Source organism: Misgurnus anguillicaudatus, chromosome 14, assembly GCF_027580225.2.
Source record: "Misgurnus anguillicaudatus chromosome 14, ASM2758022v2, whole genome shotgun sequence".
Taxonomy (NCBI): Eukaryota; Metazoa; Chordata; class Actinopteri; order Cypriniformes; family Cobitidae; genus Misgurnus; species Misgurnus anguillicaudatus.
Window position 1 is genome coordinate 16,164,713 of NC_073350.2, and position 21,658 is coordinate 16,186,370.

The 21,658-nt window shown below is 36.8% G+C and overlaps 1 protein-coding gene across 3 annotated transcripts in view; it reads left to right on the forward strand.

Moving 5' to 3' along the window:
- Nucleotides 1–3,587: 3,587 nt before the first annotated feature.
- LOC129428205 (uncharacterized) overlaps nt 3,588–21,658 on the forward strand; it is a 175,221-nt gene continuing 157,150 nt past the window's right edge. For all 3 annotated transcript variants that reach the window (XM_055185147.2, XM_055185146.2, XM_055185148.2), the window contains exons 1-5: nt 3,588–3,795; nt 10,052–10,093; nt 10,698–10,771; nt 11,626–11,694; nt 13,343–13,445. In XM_055185147.2, the coding sequence (XP_055041122.2) occupies nt 3,660–3,795; nt 10,052–10,093; nt 10,698–10,771; nt 11,626–11,694; nt 13,343–13,445 (424 nt within the window). In that variant the 5' untranslated portion in view covers nt 3,588–3,659. The remainder of the gene's footprint in view (nt 3,796–10,051; nt 10,094–10,697; nt 10,772–11,625; nt 11,695–13,342; nt 13,446–21,658) is intronic.

Below are 21,658 nucleotides of genomic sequence, written 5' to 3' on the forward strand. Positions count from 1 at the left end.
ACAAAACATTATTATGAGCTTTCCTTTGTGAATCGAACGAAGGTCAATAAATTGTTTTTATTCATTTTTTCCCCCAAAAAGTAACAGATTGCAGCTTTAAGTAACTCATGCAGGTTTGTGATGTCATATACTTACATGTTTGCATTGCAGCTGAGGAACGTTGAATTTGATTCTAGCATGTAGTGTATTTGTTCTCAGCATTTGCACTAATGTTGTTTCTCTGGTAAGTTTTTAATTAGGGTTTTGGAGTTGCATTTAATAGCTTCCCTTTTTACTTCACTAGATACTAGAGACTTCACATGCCTTTTAAATATGAAAACAACTCAATTAGGAACGCAAGATTCAGGGAGTCTATGAGCTTTAATTTATTTATGTGCCTTCCAGTGAGTCATACATGCTATCTGAGCAGAAATTTGCACTCAAAGACAAACATTTACCAAAACATCTTCTATTTTGGTAGCACATATTTTTGACTTACTGTGGAAAGTTGTATGTTGTTATTTCAAAGGTTTGCAAAGTTAAACAACAAACTTTTGTAAAAGGCTTCTTTCTTTTTGATGGATCGTTGTGCTTTATTTATCTGATCACTGAACCCATTTGACATATTTTGAGACTTAAAAGCAGAATGCTGTTTTTGTGTCATTTCTAGTGAGTCTTCAACTGAGTAATTAACAAACTACTGTACATCAAATACACTGCACTTGAACAGAATCCTGTGGACTCCCTACTGAGTTTACTACACTAAACCCACTTCAACTCTTTTTGCATTGCACTCTATGAACCGTTGGAATTTCACCCTGCCCATGTGTTTTTAATGTATTTATTTATTTTATTTCCTAAATATATGTATATACTGTTAATTTAATCAGACTTTTTCTGATCCATGTTCAGGTTAAATCTTGTCTTGAATTGCAAGCTTTTATATTGTGGAGCATTTGTACTGTATAGATTGTATACATTTTATACCATGTGAACTGCAGCTCCAAGTTGCATGAAGTTTTTTTTTCAGATTAGAATAGAATTTATTGAGCTTTAAGATTGAGTAGGTATAGAATTGATTTCGTTTTGGACTAAAAGTGCACAAATAATTGTTTCTCGGTGTGATAACACAACAGAAATGCTGACTAAATACACGCAAGCAAAGATACACATATAAGCTGCATCCCAATTTGAAGGCGAGGACTCCAACGGACGATGCATACTTGCGACTGTCTGACTTTTTAAACAAATATGACCCAGAAACTGTATTAACTTTTTGGGGGTACGGGATCGGCAAAGGACCTCTAGCCGGGAATCAAATCCATATATCAGAGCACTGCCGACTACACCATTGTCTTCAACCAAAACATAATTTTAATACTAAAACATTGGATCAAGGACCCCTAAAACAAAGACATTTTCTGCAAAATATACACTTTTATTAAACTAAAGTTTTAAATGTTTATTTAAAAAAATCCAGTCATGCATGTAATGAATCTCAGGATAGCTGAGGCTGTTAAGTATCCATTCGTTCTATCCTTGTGGCTTGTAAAAAGATAGACGCATTTTGAGGCTGAATTTTAAGCAACCTTTAAATTTCGATGGCCTTTAGTCGCGCTGCTGTGATGCAATCTCGATATGTAGGCTTCAAATTGGGACCCAGCTATAGTATCTTAAATACCTGATCTGTATGTTCATCGCAGTACTGTTTGGATACTGCGCTTACTTTATACTGAATGGGTAGGCCTATTCATGTAAATGCAAAGCATGTTAAAAGCATTCCTTTATATGTACAAAAAAAAACAATGTGGAGACCTTGTGTGCAGATGATAAATCATTTCAGTGTGTTTGATGACACATACTAAATGACATTTTGGTGCATTAATTGTCCTAACACTACACCAAATGACATTTATGTTTTGTCTCAATGGACTTCAGAGGTTGAATCCAGATTTCTTTTTATACTCAGTGGGGCATTAAATATAATTGCTTTGTCTTTAGTTTGATGCCTTGTGGACCCACATGGGTCAGAAAGCACTTAATGGATGGACAATATGAACATGCTGCGGCTGTTTAAATGGGTGGAAGGTTTGATTTAATTCACAGTAGTATGCTGGAGAAAATCATTTTTTTTTAAATGAGGGGTGATATAATGTACAAAATGCACTTAAGTGGAATAAGGGTAAAGCACATTTCCAATGCACGTTTTTTCTCTGTTGAATACATTTGTATGCCACACAAACCAATTCTAAGGCAATAAATACCAGTGTTGGAATCATTTAGGCTTCCTTCATTTCTGAATGAAACGCAGCTATAGAAATGGCCATGGATAACTTAATAACAATGCAGACATTCCTCGCTGGAGGTCAGGGTTAATGCATTCACATTAGTTTGGGTGGTGTCTTTTTCGAGGGTGCACGATGCAAAGTTCGTCACAGCATGTATGTAGCCCATCATATGTGTGGTTCGTCATGTCAAAGTATGTGTTCAGCGCATCATGTGAACCCTATGCATCATAATAATAATAATTCAATTTTTAGTAGATAAAGAGTTAATTTAATGTGTAGCTGCTTTGTCATTTCATTAAATTTGTTCCCATGCTCATACAGTATAATAAGCACAGTTGTTGTTGTTGACAATGCCAGAGAGAGTTATTCTAATCTCTTATAAATGCCTTCATTGCAGTCGTAACTTCCAGAAAAGGGAAAAGGTCACGGACGATCCTAAAGTCTTTGGGGAGAGCATTAAAACTCTAATGCTAACTTGTAAAGATCTTTGATTTACCATTCAGCTGCTCCAATAAAAGGGCAAAGTTTATTATCAAGAAAATTAAGCTAGAATTAAAAGCATGCTCTTGGAAGGAATAGTGATGTAACCATGAGTTTGGAAACGCTAGTTTTCTAATATTATCTATAGTGTTTATACACAATATTCTGTACAGTATATGTTATTAAATTAATACACAATACCACATAGTGCAGATTAATATTTAATGTAATATTTAATATTAAATTGAATGTATTCATATATATATTAGATGATTTTCCAAGTGTATATATATATATATATATATATATATATATATATATATATATATATATATATATATATATATATATATATATATATATATATATATATATATATATATATATATATATATATATATATATATATATATATATATATATATATATATATATATCTTTAAATTTTACTTTTTAAGTAGGCTATTTTTATTTAAATGAATTTCCTCATGTTTAATATAATAAGGATAAGTATGTAGGGCATGTTTTGTCCATAATATCTCAAGAGTGTTCTCAAGTATCTCAAAAATATATTATATATGTTGTTTATCAAAACAAGCACAGACCTATCCATGAAATAAACATTATTAACCTACATACGACGGCCTTAGAAAACGATAGACTAGGCTACTTTATTTCCCTCCTGTTTCAAGTTCTAACACGATAAAAAATAAGCAAATGTATAACTGTGTTCGTTTCATCACGTTGTGGTCTTTTCTGCAATTATTATGCGTCCTGCTTCTACACTGATGCTGGAGTGTCATTACAGCGCGCGCTCTGTGGCGCTCCACGCGCATGCGCAGCATTACCAAGCATCCAAGCACGCAAACAACGGGACATAACGGGAAAGTGGTAGGACCAAATAAAAATACAATGATGGCGACAGCTGCAGAGGATGTCTGCTCCAGCCGTCCCATCTCAGAAAACACTGACACACCCGTGTCTTTCAAAAGCGCAAGGAAAAACCAGGACAGACCCTGGAAACTGAGGTTTATTTATCTGCAGTGCTGTGAGTAGGAGAAACATGCATTCTTGTTAAAAGCATTACATGACCATTTCATGTCTAAAGCCTTTCACCCCGCACTATATCAGCGAGTTTAAACGTTTGACACCATATTACATGATTGACAGAGCACTTTATGTCTTTACAGCTCTCCTGATTATTTGCGCTGTGCTAATAACCGGTTATTATAAGCTGGGTTGGATTTCATGAGGCGCTGCGCAGACATTTTGGCTTGTGATATCAAAGTGTCGCGAGAGCGATTCTGAAGCCGAGCTCTCGAATGTCTCTCGCGGTATTAAGATTTCATACTTTACTTACATTAGCCTACAACTAACTATGTGCTTTTTAATTGTTCACTCTTAAAAATTAAAGTTACAAAATAATTTTTCACAGCAATGTAATGCAATATTAACAGTATATTTTGTTCTCCAAAGAACTATGTTGAAGTTAGATTTGTTTACTTATTTTTATAGTCTCCATGCGTCAGACTTTTCCCAAAGTTCCCCAATCAAACACACTCGAGTCTGCTAATCAAGGTGTTCAGGACTGTATAAAAATTAGAGGAAGGTGTGTTGGGGTAGGGTTGGAACTAAAATACACAGGGCAGGTGCCCTCTTCAGGAACAACATTGGAATCCCATGCTGTAGTAGACCACTGCAAACAACTTTCTGTGCAACACCTTTATTTTAAAGACTATGTTGCAGGAGTTCCCATTTATGCCAGACATAATGTTTTATTATATATTCGAGAAGAAAAACATTCTTGGATTTTTCTTAATTTAATAGACTCTCGATCCCAAACAAGACATACTGTAAGGGTCTTATCTAGCAAACGATTGTCATTTTTGGCAAGAAAAAAAAAATGCACTTTTAAACCACAACTTCTTGTCTTGCACCAGCCATGTGACGCGCCAGCGCAACCTCAAGTAATTGCGTAAGGACGTCAAAGGTCACGCAATGTGAAACGGATATTTGCGGACCATTTTAAACAATAAACTGACACAAAGACACAATTAGTATCATTCCACAACCCACATACAACAACGTCAGAACGGTCCTTTTTCTCCACGCTTGTAAACACTGGGGCGGTAGTTTCGCATACGCCATGCGTGACCTTTGGACGTGATGACACATTTGCTAAATAAGGCCCCCATGCCTCGGTTGGGATTATTTAGATCCCTTTTATACTGCATTTAAACTGTAAACTGTTGGGGTCCAATAAAGTCTATTAAAATCAGAAAAATCCTGGAGTGTTTTTCTTAAAAAACTTAATTTCTACTCGACTGAACAAAGAAAGACACCAAGATCCTGGATGACATGGGGGTAAGTAAATTATAGTAATCCTTAGGGATGCTTGATCGATCAGCCGCCGATTGGTATCGTCTGATAATGGCATTAAATGACTCGATCGGTTCTCGCTAAATTTGCTGATCTCGTAAATCAATCTTTCAGTGTACTTTTTTCATCAAATTGATCCTGAATGCGGCTGCAATTAGAAACAATTTTTTACGTAGTGCAAGAATTTTTTCTTGCACTACGTTGTTACCCGTTGCTCATGTGTGACGTGCAGATTTGGTTTTCTCTCTTTACCTTTACAGAGATATGTGTATTTTCTATGAGATATTAAATATCTCTTTGCAGAAGAAATATTTGTTGTGCTTATTTATTTGATTCTCTATTAAAACAATAATATACTTAATAACGGCAAGTAATATAACAAAGGCAACATCTGTGGTATTACTTTATCTAGAAGTAATGCTAACAGTTACAATCACCAAAAAAAAAATCGGTATCGGCCGAGCATCCCTAGTAATCCTTTAATTGAGTAATCCTTTAATTAACAGGATAACTCGTCAATGGTGCGTAAAGAGTTAAGTGGTGTTTAGGTGCAGGTTTATCTGAAATGAATCATCAATAAATGCCAGCCTATCAGAATACACCTTGCCAAATTCAGAAAGTGGTGTTTAGCAGTGTACATTAGATGGTCAGTAAAAAAACTGGTCTTAATCTGAATGCCATTTGTCAATAAAAATGTAAGCCTGCTTGTGCAACTGCTTATAATTGTATATGATGTCTTGTTTTAGCCGAATGCCTGGAGATTCTGTGAACCCACTTCATAAGTGTAAATTATTAGCGTTATAACAGCACTATGTGGCAGCTGAATAGACCCATTATGCCGTTTTTATGGTTAAACAGCTAAGACTGGTAGCCTATTCTGACCATCAACTAAAAACATGTATATACTGACAGCCCGTGTTGTTTATACAGGATCATGCATAATTTTCATTATGTTTTCAATATTTCGTCTGTTTTATATCCCTAAATGGATTTCAGCAAGCCAATAACACAATTACTGTCTGCATTGTGATTTCCAGAAATGAGGCTTATAGTGCAAGTACATAAAAATTCAACAACCTCCCATTAATCAGAGCTAATATGAGAGACCAGCGAGAAACTGCATTAACCAGTTGTGATATCCAGATTAAATGGCTATGCGAGGATGGTACTTGACTTGGCCGATTGCCGCAGTAGCTGATATCGGTGCTATTAAACTGCCATCATAGTTACTTTGCTACTTCTATACTCATTCTCATCCATCATTTTGACTGAGTGTGGGCGTAATTTAAATGCGTAAAGGGGCTGCCCCGTAATTCTGCCTGCAATGAGTGCATACAGTATTTTCAGGTATTGTATCAATTAATCAAATCTGTACATTTGCAAGTTTTACTGAAATAAGGAGGACTTGTTCCCTGTGTTATTTGCTGGCTTATGGTGGTGATGAACCTCTTTCATCTCTCAAAATTCATCTCCTGGCATGTCGTGTTATTATTACGCAAACTCATATCTCTCAGCGGAGAGCTGCTGATGATACGGGCAATGCAGATAAGAAAAGTTTCTGATGGTTTTTTAGACTTAAAATGGTAATATGGGTGATGAGTATATACCTGGTTTGTTGTACTTTGAGGCTGATAAAGATGGCTTCGAGGATCATTTTTCCATTTTGAACAATAAGTGTTTATTCCCCGATAATATTCGCGCATCTGTAACTAATCCTGCCCAAACACTTGAACTGTAATTGGAAAAACCAACCGCTATCTGTAATGTCAGCAAAGTCAATTTGAACTTTTCAGTTTGGGTTCTCATTCGTGACTGCTGTTGTTTTTGCTGTGCGAGAGGCTAATCAGAAGCATCTTATTAATATGCATCAAAGAGCTATGGCATCATTTTTGTAATTAGGGCAGAGGAGACATGTTTGTGCTTACAATGTTTTTCTCTTCCTCGCTGTACAGTTTCACAGCTGTCTTCACACTGCTGGACTGCTCTTTAATCTTTAATAATGTGATGCTGGTGTTAAACTACTTTACCCATCCCAGCTTAATGCGTGAAGACACCTGTGAAGTTAATTTTATTTATTTATTATTTAGAAATGTGTCGAAATGTGAAGGTTTGATCATTACCTATATTTTTCTTTTTTTGTGTGAATGGAAGTATTCTGGAGCACTCATTTGAAAGATACTTTTTATATAAAGCTGCTTTAAAGCATCCTAAATGGCACATCTATATTGGCTCATCTAAAAGCAAGGTTTTTTGACAGGGTTTTCTGTATTGAGATGGTATACCTGTTTTACAAAAAACGTCTTCACTTTGGTGACATTACTCACGAACACATAGGTGGAGTTTTACATTTGTGCTTAATAATATTAAGATTAAACAAATAAAATATGAATTCTTAACTTTCTGTTTCATTAATAGCTCAGAAAAAATCTTAATAGACCCCTTCAAGGTTTGTAAACATTGAATGACTATCGGGTGCGTGCGCAGCATGGGGTCAAACTGTTCATACAATCGAGGGTTTAAAATTTAATCTAACAGTGCTGAAAAATTATGACTTACCTCAAATGAAATGAACACAACAAACACAAGCCTCTTTGATATTTGCATTGTCTCAGTCTGCACGTTAATTGCTTGCAGCCGCAGATGTTGTATTTTTTTGTTTTTGAGATTCTGCATGAATCACAAAAACTTAACGGAAGACCTGGTGCGATTTTCAGAGCCCACGACGTAAGTGGGCATTTTTTACGATACCGAATAACACGCAACTCAATCTGCTGTAATGACTTTTCTGACCCTGACATGCGCAGTGGGAACCGACTGTGACGTGAACGGTGAAGGGGTCTATTGGCTTTGTTCTGGGGGGGGGGGGGGTTCAATTAAATTAAATTTAATTTATATAGTGCTTTTCACAGTTGTTTAATTGTTTTAAAGCAGCTTTACATTAATAGATGCAGGAAAAAACACAGAAAAATCATAAAACATACGGAGCAGAATACAGCGGTTAAGATTAACCATACTAGCGACCATAGTAACATATGTAAGAGGGTGCTAAGTTAAGCCAATGTCAGCAGACAGTCCCCCCATAAACTTCGCCTGTGCGCGAACCTTGAGATTTTGTAGCACTTTTTGCTGCATTGGTGGCCAAAAACGGTTGGGTCATGTGGTGGTGTAATTTTTACACCACGATTCGTTGATTCTGAGATGTCTGTCAGTTTATTCCTACATATAAAAATGCTGGGTTATTTTCAGATTGGTCAAAAAGGTACAAAGCCAACACATTGAGTGTTCTCAATGAATGCGACTGAGGGTTATATTTCATTTTACAGATATGAACTCCGATTTTCATTTTCATAGCTTGTGACACAAATCAAAACATTACTGTCACTATAAGATTTTCTAAATAAAGTAAAGGTCAAATGCTGGAGCCTTACCGTGGGTTCACACCAGCCACTTTGAGTTTACTCACTTCATTCGCGCGTGAAATTCTAGTCATCGAGACATTCACGCGGAAATTTGCGTCATAGGAGGGGCTTCTGCGACTCCGCTCGTTTCCTGTAATCACATCACTACTTAAGCAAAATGCTGATGGTTAACGCAGCCCGTTTTTCCGCCAAAGTTAACATTTTTCAACTCACGCGTTTGCCGCGGCAACGCTCAATACGCACGATTCACGAGAACTAGACGCGCGAATTCATGCCGCGAGACCTATAGATGCACGTCATCGCGTCTTCATATTGACTTAACATTGAAATCACTTGCGCTTGACGCCTCTACCGCGGCTGGTGTGAACGCAGCATTAGACCTTTCTAATGATGTATTGTTTGTTGTGTTAAGTTAAATCTTTTATTTTAAATACGTAAACAATAACGATCAGCTACATTTGCTGGAATCACCTATGATCTTTGTCCTGTAACTGGTTTTAACCTATGCTGGGTTGTTTCAACCCAAAATGCTGGGTTGTTGTAACCCATTGTTGGGTCAAATGTTCTGAGTTAATTAAACCCATCGGCTGACCCTTTCTGACTCGACGCTGGGTTAAAAATAACAACCCAGCATTTTTTCGAGTGCAGCTAGCTACATATCAACCTATCACACATTAAACTGACTACTGTGTACTATGAACCTTGACCCAAACCTCAGATTAGGTCCAAAATGTATGTAGCTGTCACTTTAAATAGAAGTGGTAGTGGATTTTCCAAGAGTGAGCGGTGACACTGTGAGCGCTATGTTGTCATAAGAAGATCTAACATTTTAATGGGGAAGATACAGTACTGTACAAAAGTCTTAGGGCACCATCACCAGCTTTGTTGGTTTAGTAAAGTTTTAAAGTCCATCCATATTTATTTTTCACTCTTTTTTAAGATACAAACAGAAAATACAGGAAATATGTACACAAACAAAACATTTTCAGAACTAAATGTCTTCATCAGGCATCAGTCAGTATTAAGCGTGACCTCTCTTGGCACGAAACACATCTTCCTGTATTTTCTGGTTGTATTCTAATAAAAAGAAATAATTATATACACTACATATACACTATACAATTGCAAAAACAACAAATCTAATGGTAGCATGGTGGCTTAAGACTTTTGCACAGTACTGTATACATTCCTTATGTTTTATATTGGTGATCAGGACATCTTGTAGTATGTGTGCATGTACCCATGCAAGGCCTTTGCCTTATGTGTTTGCTTGTATATAATATTTTATATTTATATATTATTTCATTCATTATAAAGTACTATATTTTATTTATTATAATATAAGATATTGTATTGTTACTGTTGTTGTTGTACTTAAAATGTAGCTCTTATTTTAATATTTTAACCACTGTAACACTGTTACCCAGTGTAAAGTTTTATTAATACAGTATTAATGTAGTTTGTTATATAAAGCATTTGTCAATAATACATGTTGTCTTTTTACAGATTTTTTAACAATTGCTACAATACTGGGGACTGGGATCTTGGGTAGGTATCAACTCTGTACTGTATGTTTAGGCATTATACTGAAATTGAGTCATTGTTATTTTTGGTTCAGAGAGATATTCGGTGAAATCAGCTGATCTAAAACATCGAAGGCCTGCAGATAATTTAATTTTCTTTAATTAACCATCATAAAGAAATATAAATGTGCAAAGTGTCTCCAAGGTGGAATAAAAGCCACGCGTGAGACCATTACCAGGCAAAGTGAAGTTCAACACAGTTTTTCAATGGGTTTTTAGTAAGACTTTATTCTTGTTTTGTTAATGATACATCCAGGTTTTATGGTCTAAACAGCGGCAGATATATATTTATAAGACACTGCAATTACATGGTGCATTGAATTTAACTATTCTGCTTTCAGAGAGATTTAACAGTTGTTAAAATGACATTTCACTCTCTGTTTTCTCCCGAGTGAAATTATTTTGAAGTGTTCATCTAGCCAAAGTAAAATTACAACCATCAAATGATACAGTCGAGAGATTCTTTTCACGTTAAACAGTCTCAAATTGGGAAATATGTTTGCTTTCATAAGGACTTATTGTGGATATTTTGAATGCTCTGTACAATTAAAATTTGCTTGATTTTGAAGGATTGCCAGTAACAATAGCTCGAGCAGGGCTGCTACCTTTCCTGATATCTTTTCTCTTCGGCTTTCTAGTGCAGGTAAGATCTTTGTGAGTGTTTGATGATGCACCCCGTCGTGTGTCTTTCCATCTTGTTGCAAATTAGTTTTCGTGTGATACTCTGACATTGTTTGGCATTTATATCTTGGTGTTATGTGACAACTCTGCATTTTAAGTTTTATTTCACACCCACATAGACTTAACATTTCAAAAGTGACACAGTTTTTCAAAAGATCTCGCTTTTTGTTTGGTAATTATAAGTTGGCTTCTTTTGTTTTCGGATATTCATCTTGCTCTTTTCTGAACCTTTTGACATTTGATTGAGTTGATTTCAGCTTCAGAGAATCTGCAGTTCTGAACTGTAGCACAACTTCCTATTTGATTTTGCAGCTTTCATTTGTTTATTTGACATTTAACCAAGACTTAGTTTAAAATGTATCCACTTGTTTTTTTTCTTGCTTGAAACCTCTCCTTTAAAAGCCGCTGGACTCTTTTATGTGTATTCATAGCAATTTCACATCAGCCGAAACCACATTTAGTACACAAACAGTTAGTTTAGCAACAAAATATGCATTGATAATTAAATTGCTGTAACTGAATAAAGCTTAACCTCAGTATGTAATAAACCGTCCCACGTAAAGTCTGCACAAACAGAACTCAGTGGGAAGATTTTGGAACAAATTTGGAACACCCATCATCCATAAAATCCTGCCACGTGTGTGTGGGTTTATTAAATATTTAGGGTAATTTGATCACGCAGTCATCTCTGTTTAACACACCTGTACCATCTTTAAATCCAATCCATGGTTTTCCACCCAAAATTTGCATTGAAAATGCAGGATCCACACATTCAGGGTTTAAATGAGTCATATTAATTCATTCTCCTGCCCTTAGGCTTTGCTTATATACCTGTTTGTGGATTTGCTGCAGAGATGTCGTCTAGCCCAACTGGAGTCAATGAAGGTAATTTTTACCTGAATTTGATTAATGGATTATAGTGACATTATACACTGATGAAAATAAGTATTTGAACACCCTGCTATTTTGCAAGTTCTCCCACTTAAAAATCATTGAGGGGTCTGAAATTGTCATCATAGGTGCATGTCCACTGTGAGAGACATAATCAAAAAAAAAAAATCCAGAAATCACAATGTATGATTTTTGTAGCTGTTTGTTTGTATGATACAGCTGCAAATAAGTATTTGAACACCTGAGAAAGTCAATGTTAATATTTGGTACAGTAGCCTTGATTTGCAATTACAGAGGTCAAACGTTTCCTGTAGTTTTCACCAGGTTTGCACACAGATCTTCTCTAGATCAGTCAGGTTTTTGGCCTGTCGCTGAGAAACACGGAGTTTGAGCTCCCTCCAAAGATTCTCTATTGGGTTTAAGTCTGGAGACTGGCTAGGCCACACCAGAACCTTGATATGCTTCCTACAGAGCCACTCCTTGGTTATTCTGGCTGTGTGCTCCGGGTTATTGTCATGTTGGAAGACCCAGCCTCGACCCATTTTCAATGCTCTAACTGAGGGAAGGTCATCCTCTCCTTAATACAGTGCAGTCGCCCTGTCCCATGTGCAGAAAAACACCCCCAAAGCATGATGCTACCACCCCCATGGTTCACAGTAGGGATGGTGTTCTTGGGATGGTACTCATCATTCTTCTTCCTCCAAACACGTTTAGTGGAATTATGACCAAAAAGTTCTATTTTGGTCTAATCTGACCACATGACTGTCCTATGACTCATCTGGATCATCCAAATGGTCATTTGCAAACCTAAGATGGGTCTGGGCATGTGCTGGTTTAAGCAGGGGAACCTTCCGTGCCATGCATGATTTCAAACAATTACGACTTAGTGTATTACCAACAGTAACCTAGGAAACGGTGGTCCCAGCTCTTTTCAGGTCATTGACCAGCTCCTCCCGTGTAGTTATGGGCTGATTTCTCACCTTTCTTAGGATCATTAAGACCCCATGAGGTGAGATCCTGCATGGAGCCCCAGTCCGAGGGAGATTGACAGTCATGTTTAGCTTCTTCCGTTTTCTAATGATAGCTCCAACAGTGGACCTTTTTTCACCACGCTGCTTGGCAATTTACCCGTAGCCCTTTCCAGCCTTTTGGAGGTATACAATTGTGTCCCTAGTGTCTTTGGACAGCTCTTTGGTCTTGGCCATGTTAGTAGTTTGATTCTTACTAATATTATGGGGTGGACAGGTGTCTTTATGCAGCTAACCACCTTAAACAGGTGCATCTAATTTAGGATAATAAATGGATTGGAGGTGGACATTTTAAAGGCAGACTAACAGGTCTTTGAGGGTCAGAATTCTAGCTGATAGACTGATTTTTTAGATTATGTCTCTCACAGTGAACATGTACCTATGATGACAATTTCAGACCCCTCCATGAATTCTAAGTGGGAAAACTTGCAAAATAGCAGGGTGTTTAAATACTTATTTTCCTCACTGTATAAACTTCGAACATAGTATTGCTATACATGTCTAATAATTTGATTGTAATCATATATAGGGTATTATAATATGGTAGTTTATTAGTAAGATGATATTGTGAATCTATTCAATAAGCATGTGTTGATTTAGGTTTTCTGTTGCAGCCTGTAGAGACGGAGAGAATTTCATTGGAAGATGTTTGCTCTGAAGAGCATCCGACCCTTAATACAGAAGAGGAAGAATATGGAGAGGAATTGGAGGAGGCAGGTATGAATCTTTATTAAAAGTAACGTTTCATTATGGCATAGAGGAAGAAGTCAAAATCCAAAATGTTGTACATTTATAAGGAGAATCACAGTTGGTGAGCTGTGCATTGCTATGTGACAAATCCTCACTATTAGATGCCTGCTAGATCATCATAATCCGATCAGCACACACCAGATGTATTAAAGCAGGTGGTTTTCGGTTCAGGTTCACAGTTCAATTCATTTGGTCTTACCACATGATCTTTACACACATGAAAATAATTAAATATTGAAGAATAGTCAGGTAAGGTTGATATTTGAAGAATATTTAATGCTTGTGCATTAATATGCTTATTAATATTAATATGCTTGTGTATTTGTCATGATGTCGTTGTAATGGTCTATATGTTTAACTAGCCATAATGCAGCACATTCTGGGATATCCATACACCTTGTTGGCAATTACGGCCCTAATACCCCCAGGGAATGAGCCAGGGGAGCTGCGGCAGAGAAATTTCAAAAGATGTTTAGATAGAAGAAGAAAAGAGCATGTTAGGAACCAAGACTTTGGCAAGCCACACATTACAACTTGTCTTTGAGAATAATGTCTGTAGTAAAATGTTCATTGATTTTTTTCTCCATTTTAATACATAATCGTGAAATGAGAAGAATATTTTAAGATGTAATTTCCTGCACCGTGGCTTTGACTCCTAATACGTCTTTAGATTACCTGCACCAAAATCTTATTACTAAATACAATATTACGATATAAAATAGCTATTTGATAGCCTCAACGTTCATAATGAGAACTTGATCCTTGAAAAATTGAAGTCTGTTTTTTGTACCACCACGGGTTTTAATCTACCATTCTTGTTGTTTTGAAGGCAATGTAGGAAATGTAGCTCTAGCAGCACTAACTGAAAGTAAACATATTTGCGTCTATGTCATATTTGTCTTGCTGTTTTCATGCTGTTAAAGTGGTTGCGCAGGAGATGGCGGTTCACGTAAAACAGTAGGAAGTGATGCACAAAAACAGATGGCGGCTGTATTGTTTCTTAGCTAAAAGGACCACAGGGACAGTTAACAGAGCCGGACTGGAGAGAAATGTATAAGCTATGCTAAAATGCATTGGTATTAGCGCTAACTAATCACAGATCGTCTTGGCCCACACCAGAGAGACATTAAGTATTTTTGACGTGAGATGGAGGAAATAGACAGCTAATGAAGATGAATGAGGCGAGGAAAGAGACCAGCCCTGTCAGAGGAGATGATGGGTGAGAAGAGAGGACTTCCTGAAATCGTCAGATGAAATAATGAAGGCTATCCAAGACTGTTGTTAAACTCACATTACTAAAGCAAAAAGCATACTATACTTTCTATAATGAAGAGCTTAGATGCAAACCTTCTAAGTGCGTCTGACATGTATTCTTGTTGAGCATTTTTTTATTAGACTCTTATATTTAGGTTCAGCGATTTCACTTTATAACAAAGAAAAGGTTATTAGACAGCAATTGAAATGCCTTATTTTCACAAATGTCACTTTTGTGTTTTTTTTCTCAATGTATGCTTCCCCTTAGCTCCATTTAAAAAAAGCATGGTCTGTATTTCACTGCTACGTAGATGGCAGGTTTACCTGCCTGTCAAGCGCAATCCTATGGATGTGAAATCTCTTATGGCATGTTTGGAGGAAGTGATGGCTTGGCTCTAGTTAATTTGTTTAATTTTTAATGAGAATAGTTTTAGAGTCTTCAAATTCCCTGAAACTGGAGTTTGGTGAGATGCCCCTGTGTTTGAAATCATGGGTAAAAAATGTGCGTTCTTGATAATGGCTTAATGTTTGACTGCCTAATAAACTCAGTTGTCAAAGCTGCGTATGCTCTCTAAGGCAAAGCCGTTTTTTTCTTTCAAAGACTTGAGAAATAAATTCACGCTTTTATTTCATCTAGGCTGGACTTCTGCAATTCACTTTTTTTTGGGTTTAGCCAGACAGCTTTTTCCCACTTGCAGCTCAAAATGCTGTGGCCCGGCTCCTGAGTGGGACAAAAAAAGGGAGCTTATCATGCTCACTACATTGGTTGCTGGTGCGTTTTAGGGTGGATTTTAAGATTTTGTTACTTGGCCACAATTCTTTAAATGGTTTAGCCTAGAGCAGGGCTTCCCAATATTGGTCCTCGAGCACCCCCTCCCAGAAAGTTTTAGATGTCTCCTTATTTAACACACCTGATTTGACATATCAGCTTGTTAGGGAGACGTGTTTACCATTTTGGAAGTAGGCTGATAAGTTGAATCATGTGTGCTTGAGGACCAGGATTTGGAAGAACTGGCCTAGAGTGACTAGGGTTCCCACGGGTCCTTAAAATCCCTGAAAGTTTATGAATCTGGGGGGGGAAATTCAAGGCCCTGGGAAGTTTTTGAAAATATACATATATAGATACAGATCATTGAAAGTGCTTGAATCTATTTTATGCAAGAAGTTTTCTGAAAAAAAAAAATCTATTTTATTTCCTGTGTAGTGTAGGATAATATTATAAAATTCTAGACTTTTTTAAGCACACGTGCTAAACTGTTCGCTTTGAATGCTTATATCGTCTGTATGTGAATGTTGATTCATTCCAAAATGCTTTTTTGCACAGTTGTGTTTGACACATGAAAACGTGTCTGGTTACGTATGTAACTGTTGTTTCCTGAGAAGGGAACGAGGCGCTGCATCTCCATTGCCATATTTCCTGCATCCCTGTAACGCCGTCTTTGGCAATATTTCAGATAGCGATATACTTCCTGGCTCCCTCGTCACCCTGTCTTTGTTGTTAAGCCTCACCATTGGTTGAATTTGATATACACATTCAGACGCACTTATCCTTGGAGTTGTCCCCAAAGTGTCACCACAGTGACGCAGCACGAGTTCCCTCAAAAGGGAACTATAACAATGTATTTTTAAAGGTAACCTTGCTCTCACTTGAATAGGGCTGGGTACCGAACTTCGATACTTTTATGGTATGGAACGAAAAAGCTGTCCACCATCACATGACGGGGAGGATTTCTAAAGAGACTCGAAGTCACCCAACACAAGTGTAGAAAGGATGCAATATGAGAAATAGAAAAAAAGGGCTTTGTGACAGTCTAACCAATGGAGTGACACAAGTATGGCCGTGCTGTCTACGTGAAAGGAGATCATTATCAAATGTCATTATCAAATGTCACTTTAGTCATTTCATTTAACTGCCTTCTGACTGGCTTACGCTGCAAAACCCTCTAAGTCCAATTATTAATAAAATATCTAGTCTCTCTTCACTGAATAAAGCTAAAACACTAAAAAAATGTGCAATATCCTTATATATTCAGTTAACCTCCTTTAATCATGAAAAAAAAAACTCTTGCACTTTGATGTACGCATTCCTTCATTCATCAAAATCATCATCTGTGCACTTAGAGGATTGTCTAAAAAATTGTTGTTGCGTTTAACGAATTCTGCCAAAAATGTATGATATTTATGAATGGGCTAAGGGCTGGATTAAAGCGAAAGTATTTGATGAATGTATAATATGTGCCTTTGGGTCAATATCATTATCTCAATTTTTCATGAATTTATTCATTTTATATCTGTTGTCCATCCTGTCTCATATAGTATTAGCTTTCATCATTTAGTTTCTATGACATGTAAACGTAATTGATCTTGAATCCCAGTTGAATGGAAACACAGTGTCAAAATGCTGCTACAGTATTTCATTAAGTAATTCTTTAACATCCACCTCCACATATTACTCTCGACAGATTGATAGCCTGCGGCTTCATTTTCAGGCAGTTCATATATAAATATGACTGTGTGTGCTGACATAATTAAAGAAAGTGTTCGCTGATACCTAAATGTTTTGCATGTTTTCTCATATCCTACTACACATTCCTACTGGTATGTTGTTAAAAACAATGTCAGTGAGGCCATTAGGAACAGAGAGCACTGACTTTATAAAAGTTTGCATGAAAAAAATAATATCAGAGCTGATTTTTCAATGTACTTTAAGGAGTTTGTCTTTTTAGGTGCTCAAAATATGTGTCTGGTTATGGGTTTCTCTTACAACATGTGTAACATGCACTGTGCCTCCTTACGCACAATAAAGGGTCATTTCAATACAAGTGATGTAAATTGCACCAGAGTTTAATTTATTCGGCTTTAAAGAAACAAATGACACCACTGAAAGCTGGCCTTACATTGTTGCAACATGGTCAGCGTAGTGTAGTGAAACCGAGACTAATCCAGCAGCACGAGTTTGATTCCCAGGAGGACACAAACTGCTAAATTGTACCTTGAATGCACTGTCATCAAGCCGCTTTACGTGCTGTGTCTGCATAAATGTACAGCATAGATTAAATAAGAGCTGCAGTTGAAAAGACATTTAGTATAGTTACCACATACAAAATTATCCTATAAAAATTGTTCAGTGAGTCCGGCCTATTTGCACTGATGATTCTTAGCAAATTCAGCAAAGCTTACATGCAGTTTGTTAGATTACATATGTGAATGATTACGCTTTATGTGGGATGTTATGACGCTTTTTTATTGCATACTGTAGTACCCCATGGGTCAGGTTGTGTAAGCTCTCTTTACTTTTGCTCGGTAGCTTTTCCATTGAGGTTAGTGCCACTTCAGAGATGGAGGGATTTTAGGCGTGTCGTTATATTTGCGTTACCAACTGCTGTGACATCACAAGTAACTTTTTACTCCAAAACTTGAATGACAAATGCTTAATGCAAGCCCTGTACTGCATGAATCCCATTTCATTCCTTTCTGTTAAATCTTAATTAAATACTTCTTTCTGTTATATCCCCTAAACAGCCACTTGCTTAAAGTTGATGAAATTTCCCTTTAGACTTGTGGTGGTGGTCTTTGAAGTTAAGCAGAATTCAGTTACAGCACTTCATTTGTTTGTTCTGAACAGCTCAAATCAGCACTTAAATACAGTTTAAAGCGGTGCACAAAATAAACTCAAGAATAAGAGCTGCTTGTTCTTTAGCAGATTTTGGTTAGATGTGAGACAGAGCGTGTTTTCTCGAAGGATAAATAATTTAGGAAAGATAAACAATTTATATGAGGTGGTGGCAATGGCAATTTAACTGGCATAAATCCTTTTAGAGTGTGTGGGGGGTGAAACTCAAATTAAAATAACTTTGGCATTTTTTGGTCTAGAAGTCTAATCTTGGTCTTGTTTTAAAGAAGACAAATGTAATGTTTTTCACAGATGTGTCTGGAGGTAAAAATATTCAATATAAAAATGTTATAGCACTTTAAATTTATTTTAATAAATAAAAATAATGCAATAACATACACTCACCTAAAGGATTATTAGGAACACCTGTTCAATTTCTCATTAATGCAATTATCATATCAACTAATCACATGGCAGCTGCAATGCATTAAGGGGTGTGGTCCTGGTCAAGACAATCTCCTGAACTCCAAACTGAATGTCAGAATTGGCAAGAAAGTGATTTAAGCAATTTTGAGCGTGGCATGGTTGTTGGTGCCAGATGGGCCGGTCTGAGTATTTTACAATCTGGGATTAACACGCACAAGCATTTCTAGGGTTTACAAAGAATGGTGTGAAAAGGAAAAAACATCCAGTGTGCGGCAGTCCTGTGGGCGAAAATGGCTTGTTGATGCTAGAGGTCAGAGGAGAATGGGCCGACTGATTCAAGCTGAGCAACTTTGACTGAAATAACCACTCGTTACAACCGAGGTATGCAGCAAAGCATTTGTGAAGCCACAACACGTACAACCTTGAGGCGGTTGGGCTACAACAGCAGAAGATCCCACAGGGTACCACTCATCTCCACTACAAATAGGAAAAAGAGGTTACAATTTGCACAAGCTCACCAAAATTTGACAGTTGAAGACTGGAAAAATGTTGCCTGAGCCTCGATTTCTGTTGAGACAGTAGAGTCAGAATTTGGCATAAACAGAATGAGAACATGGATCCATCATGCCTTTTTACCACTGTGCAGGCTGCTGGTGGTGGTGTAATGGTGTGGGGGATGTTTTCTTGGCACACTTTAGGCCCCTTTGTGCCAATTGAGCATCGTTTCAAATGCCACAACCTACCTGAGCATTGTTTCTGACCATGTCCATCCCTTAATGACCACCATGTACACATCCTCTGATGGCTACTTCCAGCAGGATAATGCACCATGTCACAAAGCTCGAATCATTTCACATTGGTTTCTTGAACATGACAATGAGTTCACTGTACTACAGTAAAATGGCCCCCACAGTCACCAGATCTCAACCCAATAGAGTATCTTTGGGATGTGGTGGGAGCTTCGTACCCTGGGTGTGCATCCCACAAGTCTCCATCAACTGCAAGTGGCTATCCTATCAATACGGGGCAACATTTCTAAAGAATGCTTTCAGCACCTTGTTGAATCAATGTCACGTAGAACTAAGGCAGTTCTAAAGGTGAAAGAGGGTCAAACACAGTATTAGCATGGTGTTCCTAATAATCCTTTAGGTGAGTGTATTAGTTTAATAAATAAAATGATAAAAATGTAAATGTTTCACAAAAGTAATAATGTAAACATGAAGCCACACGTCTCAAGTAGTTGTGATCCAAATTTCAAGTTAAAAATCACAAAAAATTTGGTTTGTGTCAGACTTATACTGGTTGTACCACCAACGGCCACTAGGTGTCAACGGTTTGCTGCATACTCTTGTGACAAATTAGTAACTTACTGTCACTGCATTATTATTAATGCAAAAAGGTTTTAAAATATGAAAACTACATTCTTAGATCTTTTCAATGATACATAGTTTGTCAACATTTTTGAAGCTTAGGATATAGTGTTATGAATAAATAATAATGAATATACATTCCTATGGGGGGAGTCATGTAACAAAAAAACTGTCAATTTATTATTTTTATCATCAGATGACCTTGTAATATCAAAACTACATTCTGAGAGCTTTCCGGTGATATATAGTTTGTCAAGATTTTTTAGGTTTAGTGTAGGGTTTAAGTGTTTAATTTGGCCTACATGTGGCCCGTGACCTTTTAGAAACTGACTCTCACTACGTCATAATTCTCACATAATGGTGATGAAATATAAAAACCACACTCTGAGCTTTCCAATGATATAGTTTGTCAAGATTGTTTAGGTTTAGATTAGGGTAGTATTGTTACAAATATACAAAGTGGGCCCACCTGTGGCCCCGTGGCATTTTAGAAAATGGCTCCCACTATGTCATTCCTTTACCAAAATGGTGATGATGATAAATAAAAAATACAATCTTAGAGCTCTCAAATGATACATAGTTTGTCATGATTGGATTAAAATTCACATGCAAAACACTGAAGTAAACGTAGGCATCCCGCTAGCGGGACAGTGACATTTCGCAGAATATAAATGTTTTAAGGCACACTCTCTTCATAAATGAATTAATTACTCTCCCTACATTATTTATTTTATAAAACACTGTTTAAATATGTATCTAGAGGCTTAGACCTTTCCAATGATACATAGTTTGTCGTGATAAATCAAAATTTACATGCAAAATATTAAAGGAAAGTCAGGTGTCCCGCTCACGGGACAGTGCCAGTTAAGGAGTTCAACAGCTGAATCTGGTCAAAACCCAAAAAAAACAAACCTAAAATTATGTTTATCGTATAATAGTGCATATTTGGAGTAGAATAAAATAAGCATATCAACTTTACAACCTTACAAAAAAGGTGATAAACATAACATGTTTAACAGGTGTACGTGTGCACTTGCTAAAAAACATTAGCGCTGTAAGTTGTTCTAATGTATTTATTAATATGCCATAATGCACTGTAAATTGCTTTGGATTAAAGCATCGACCAAATGCATAAATGTTTAAGATGCTCAGATGTATATTCAGTTCATCAAAGTGTTACAGATAAATTTTCAATATTTATTTGAAAGGATTAGTGTATTCAGATATGAGCTTCTCTGCAAAACTGTCCATATCCCAGCAAATCCTCCCAACTGCGCCTGGGGGTGTATTCTTTTAACTCACGATCAAGGTGCCTTTCACGCCCATCTCTGCGATTATACTCATAAAATGCTTGAAATTAATAACCTATCTGTGTTAATGCACTTTTAAATAAAGCATTAATGCTAAAGATTTGCTTTATTACCGCAGGCTGTGCGAATGTGCCGAGCACTGTTTTCTGTTAGGACCCTGCTTAATTTATATGCTAGGTTGACAGTGTCATCAGATAGGTTTTGCAA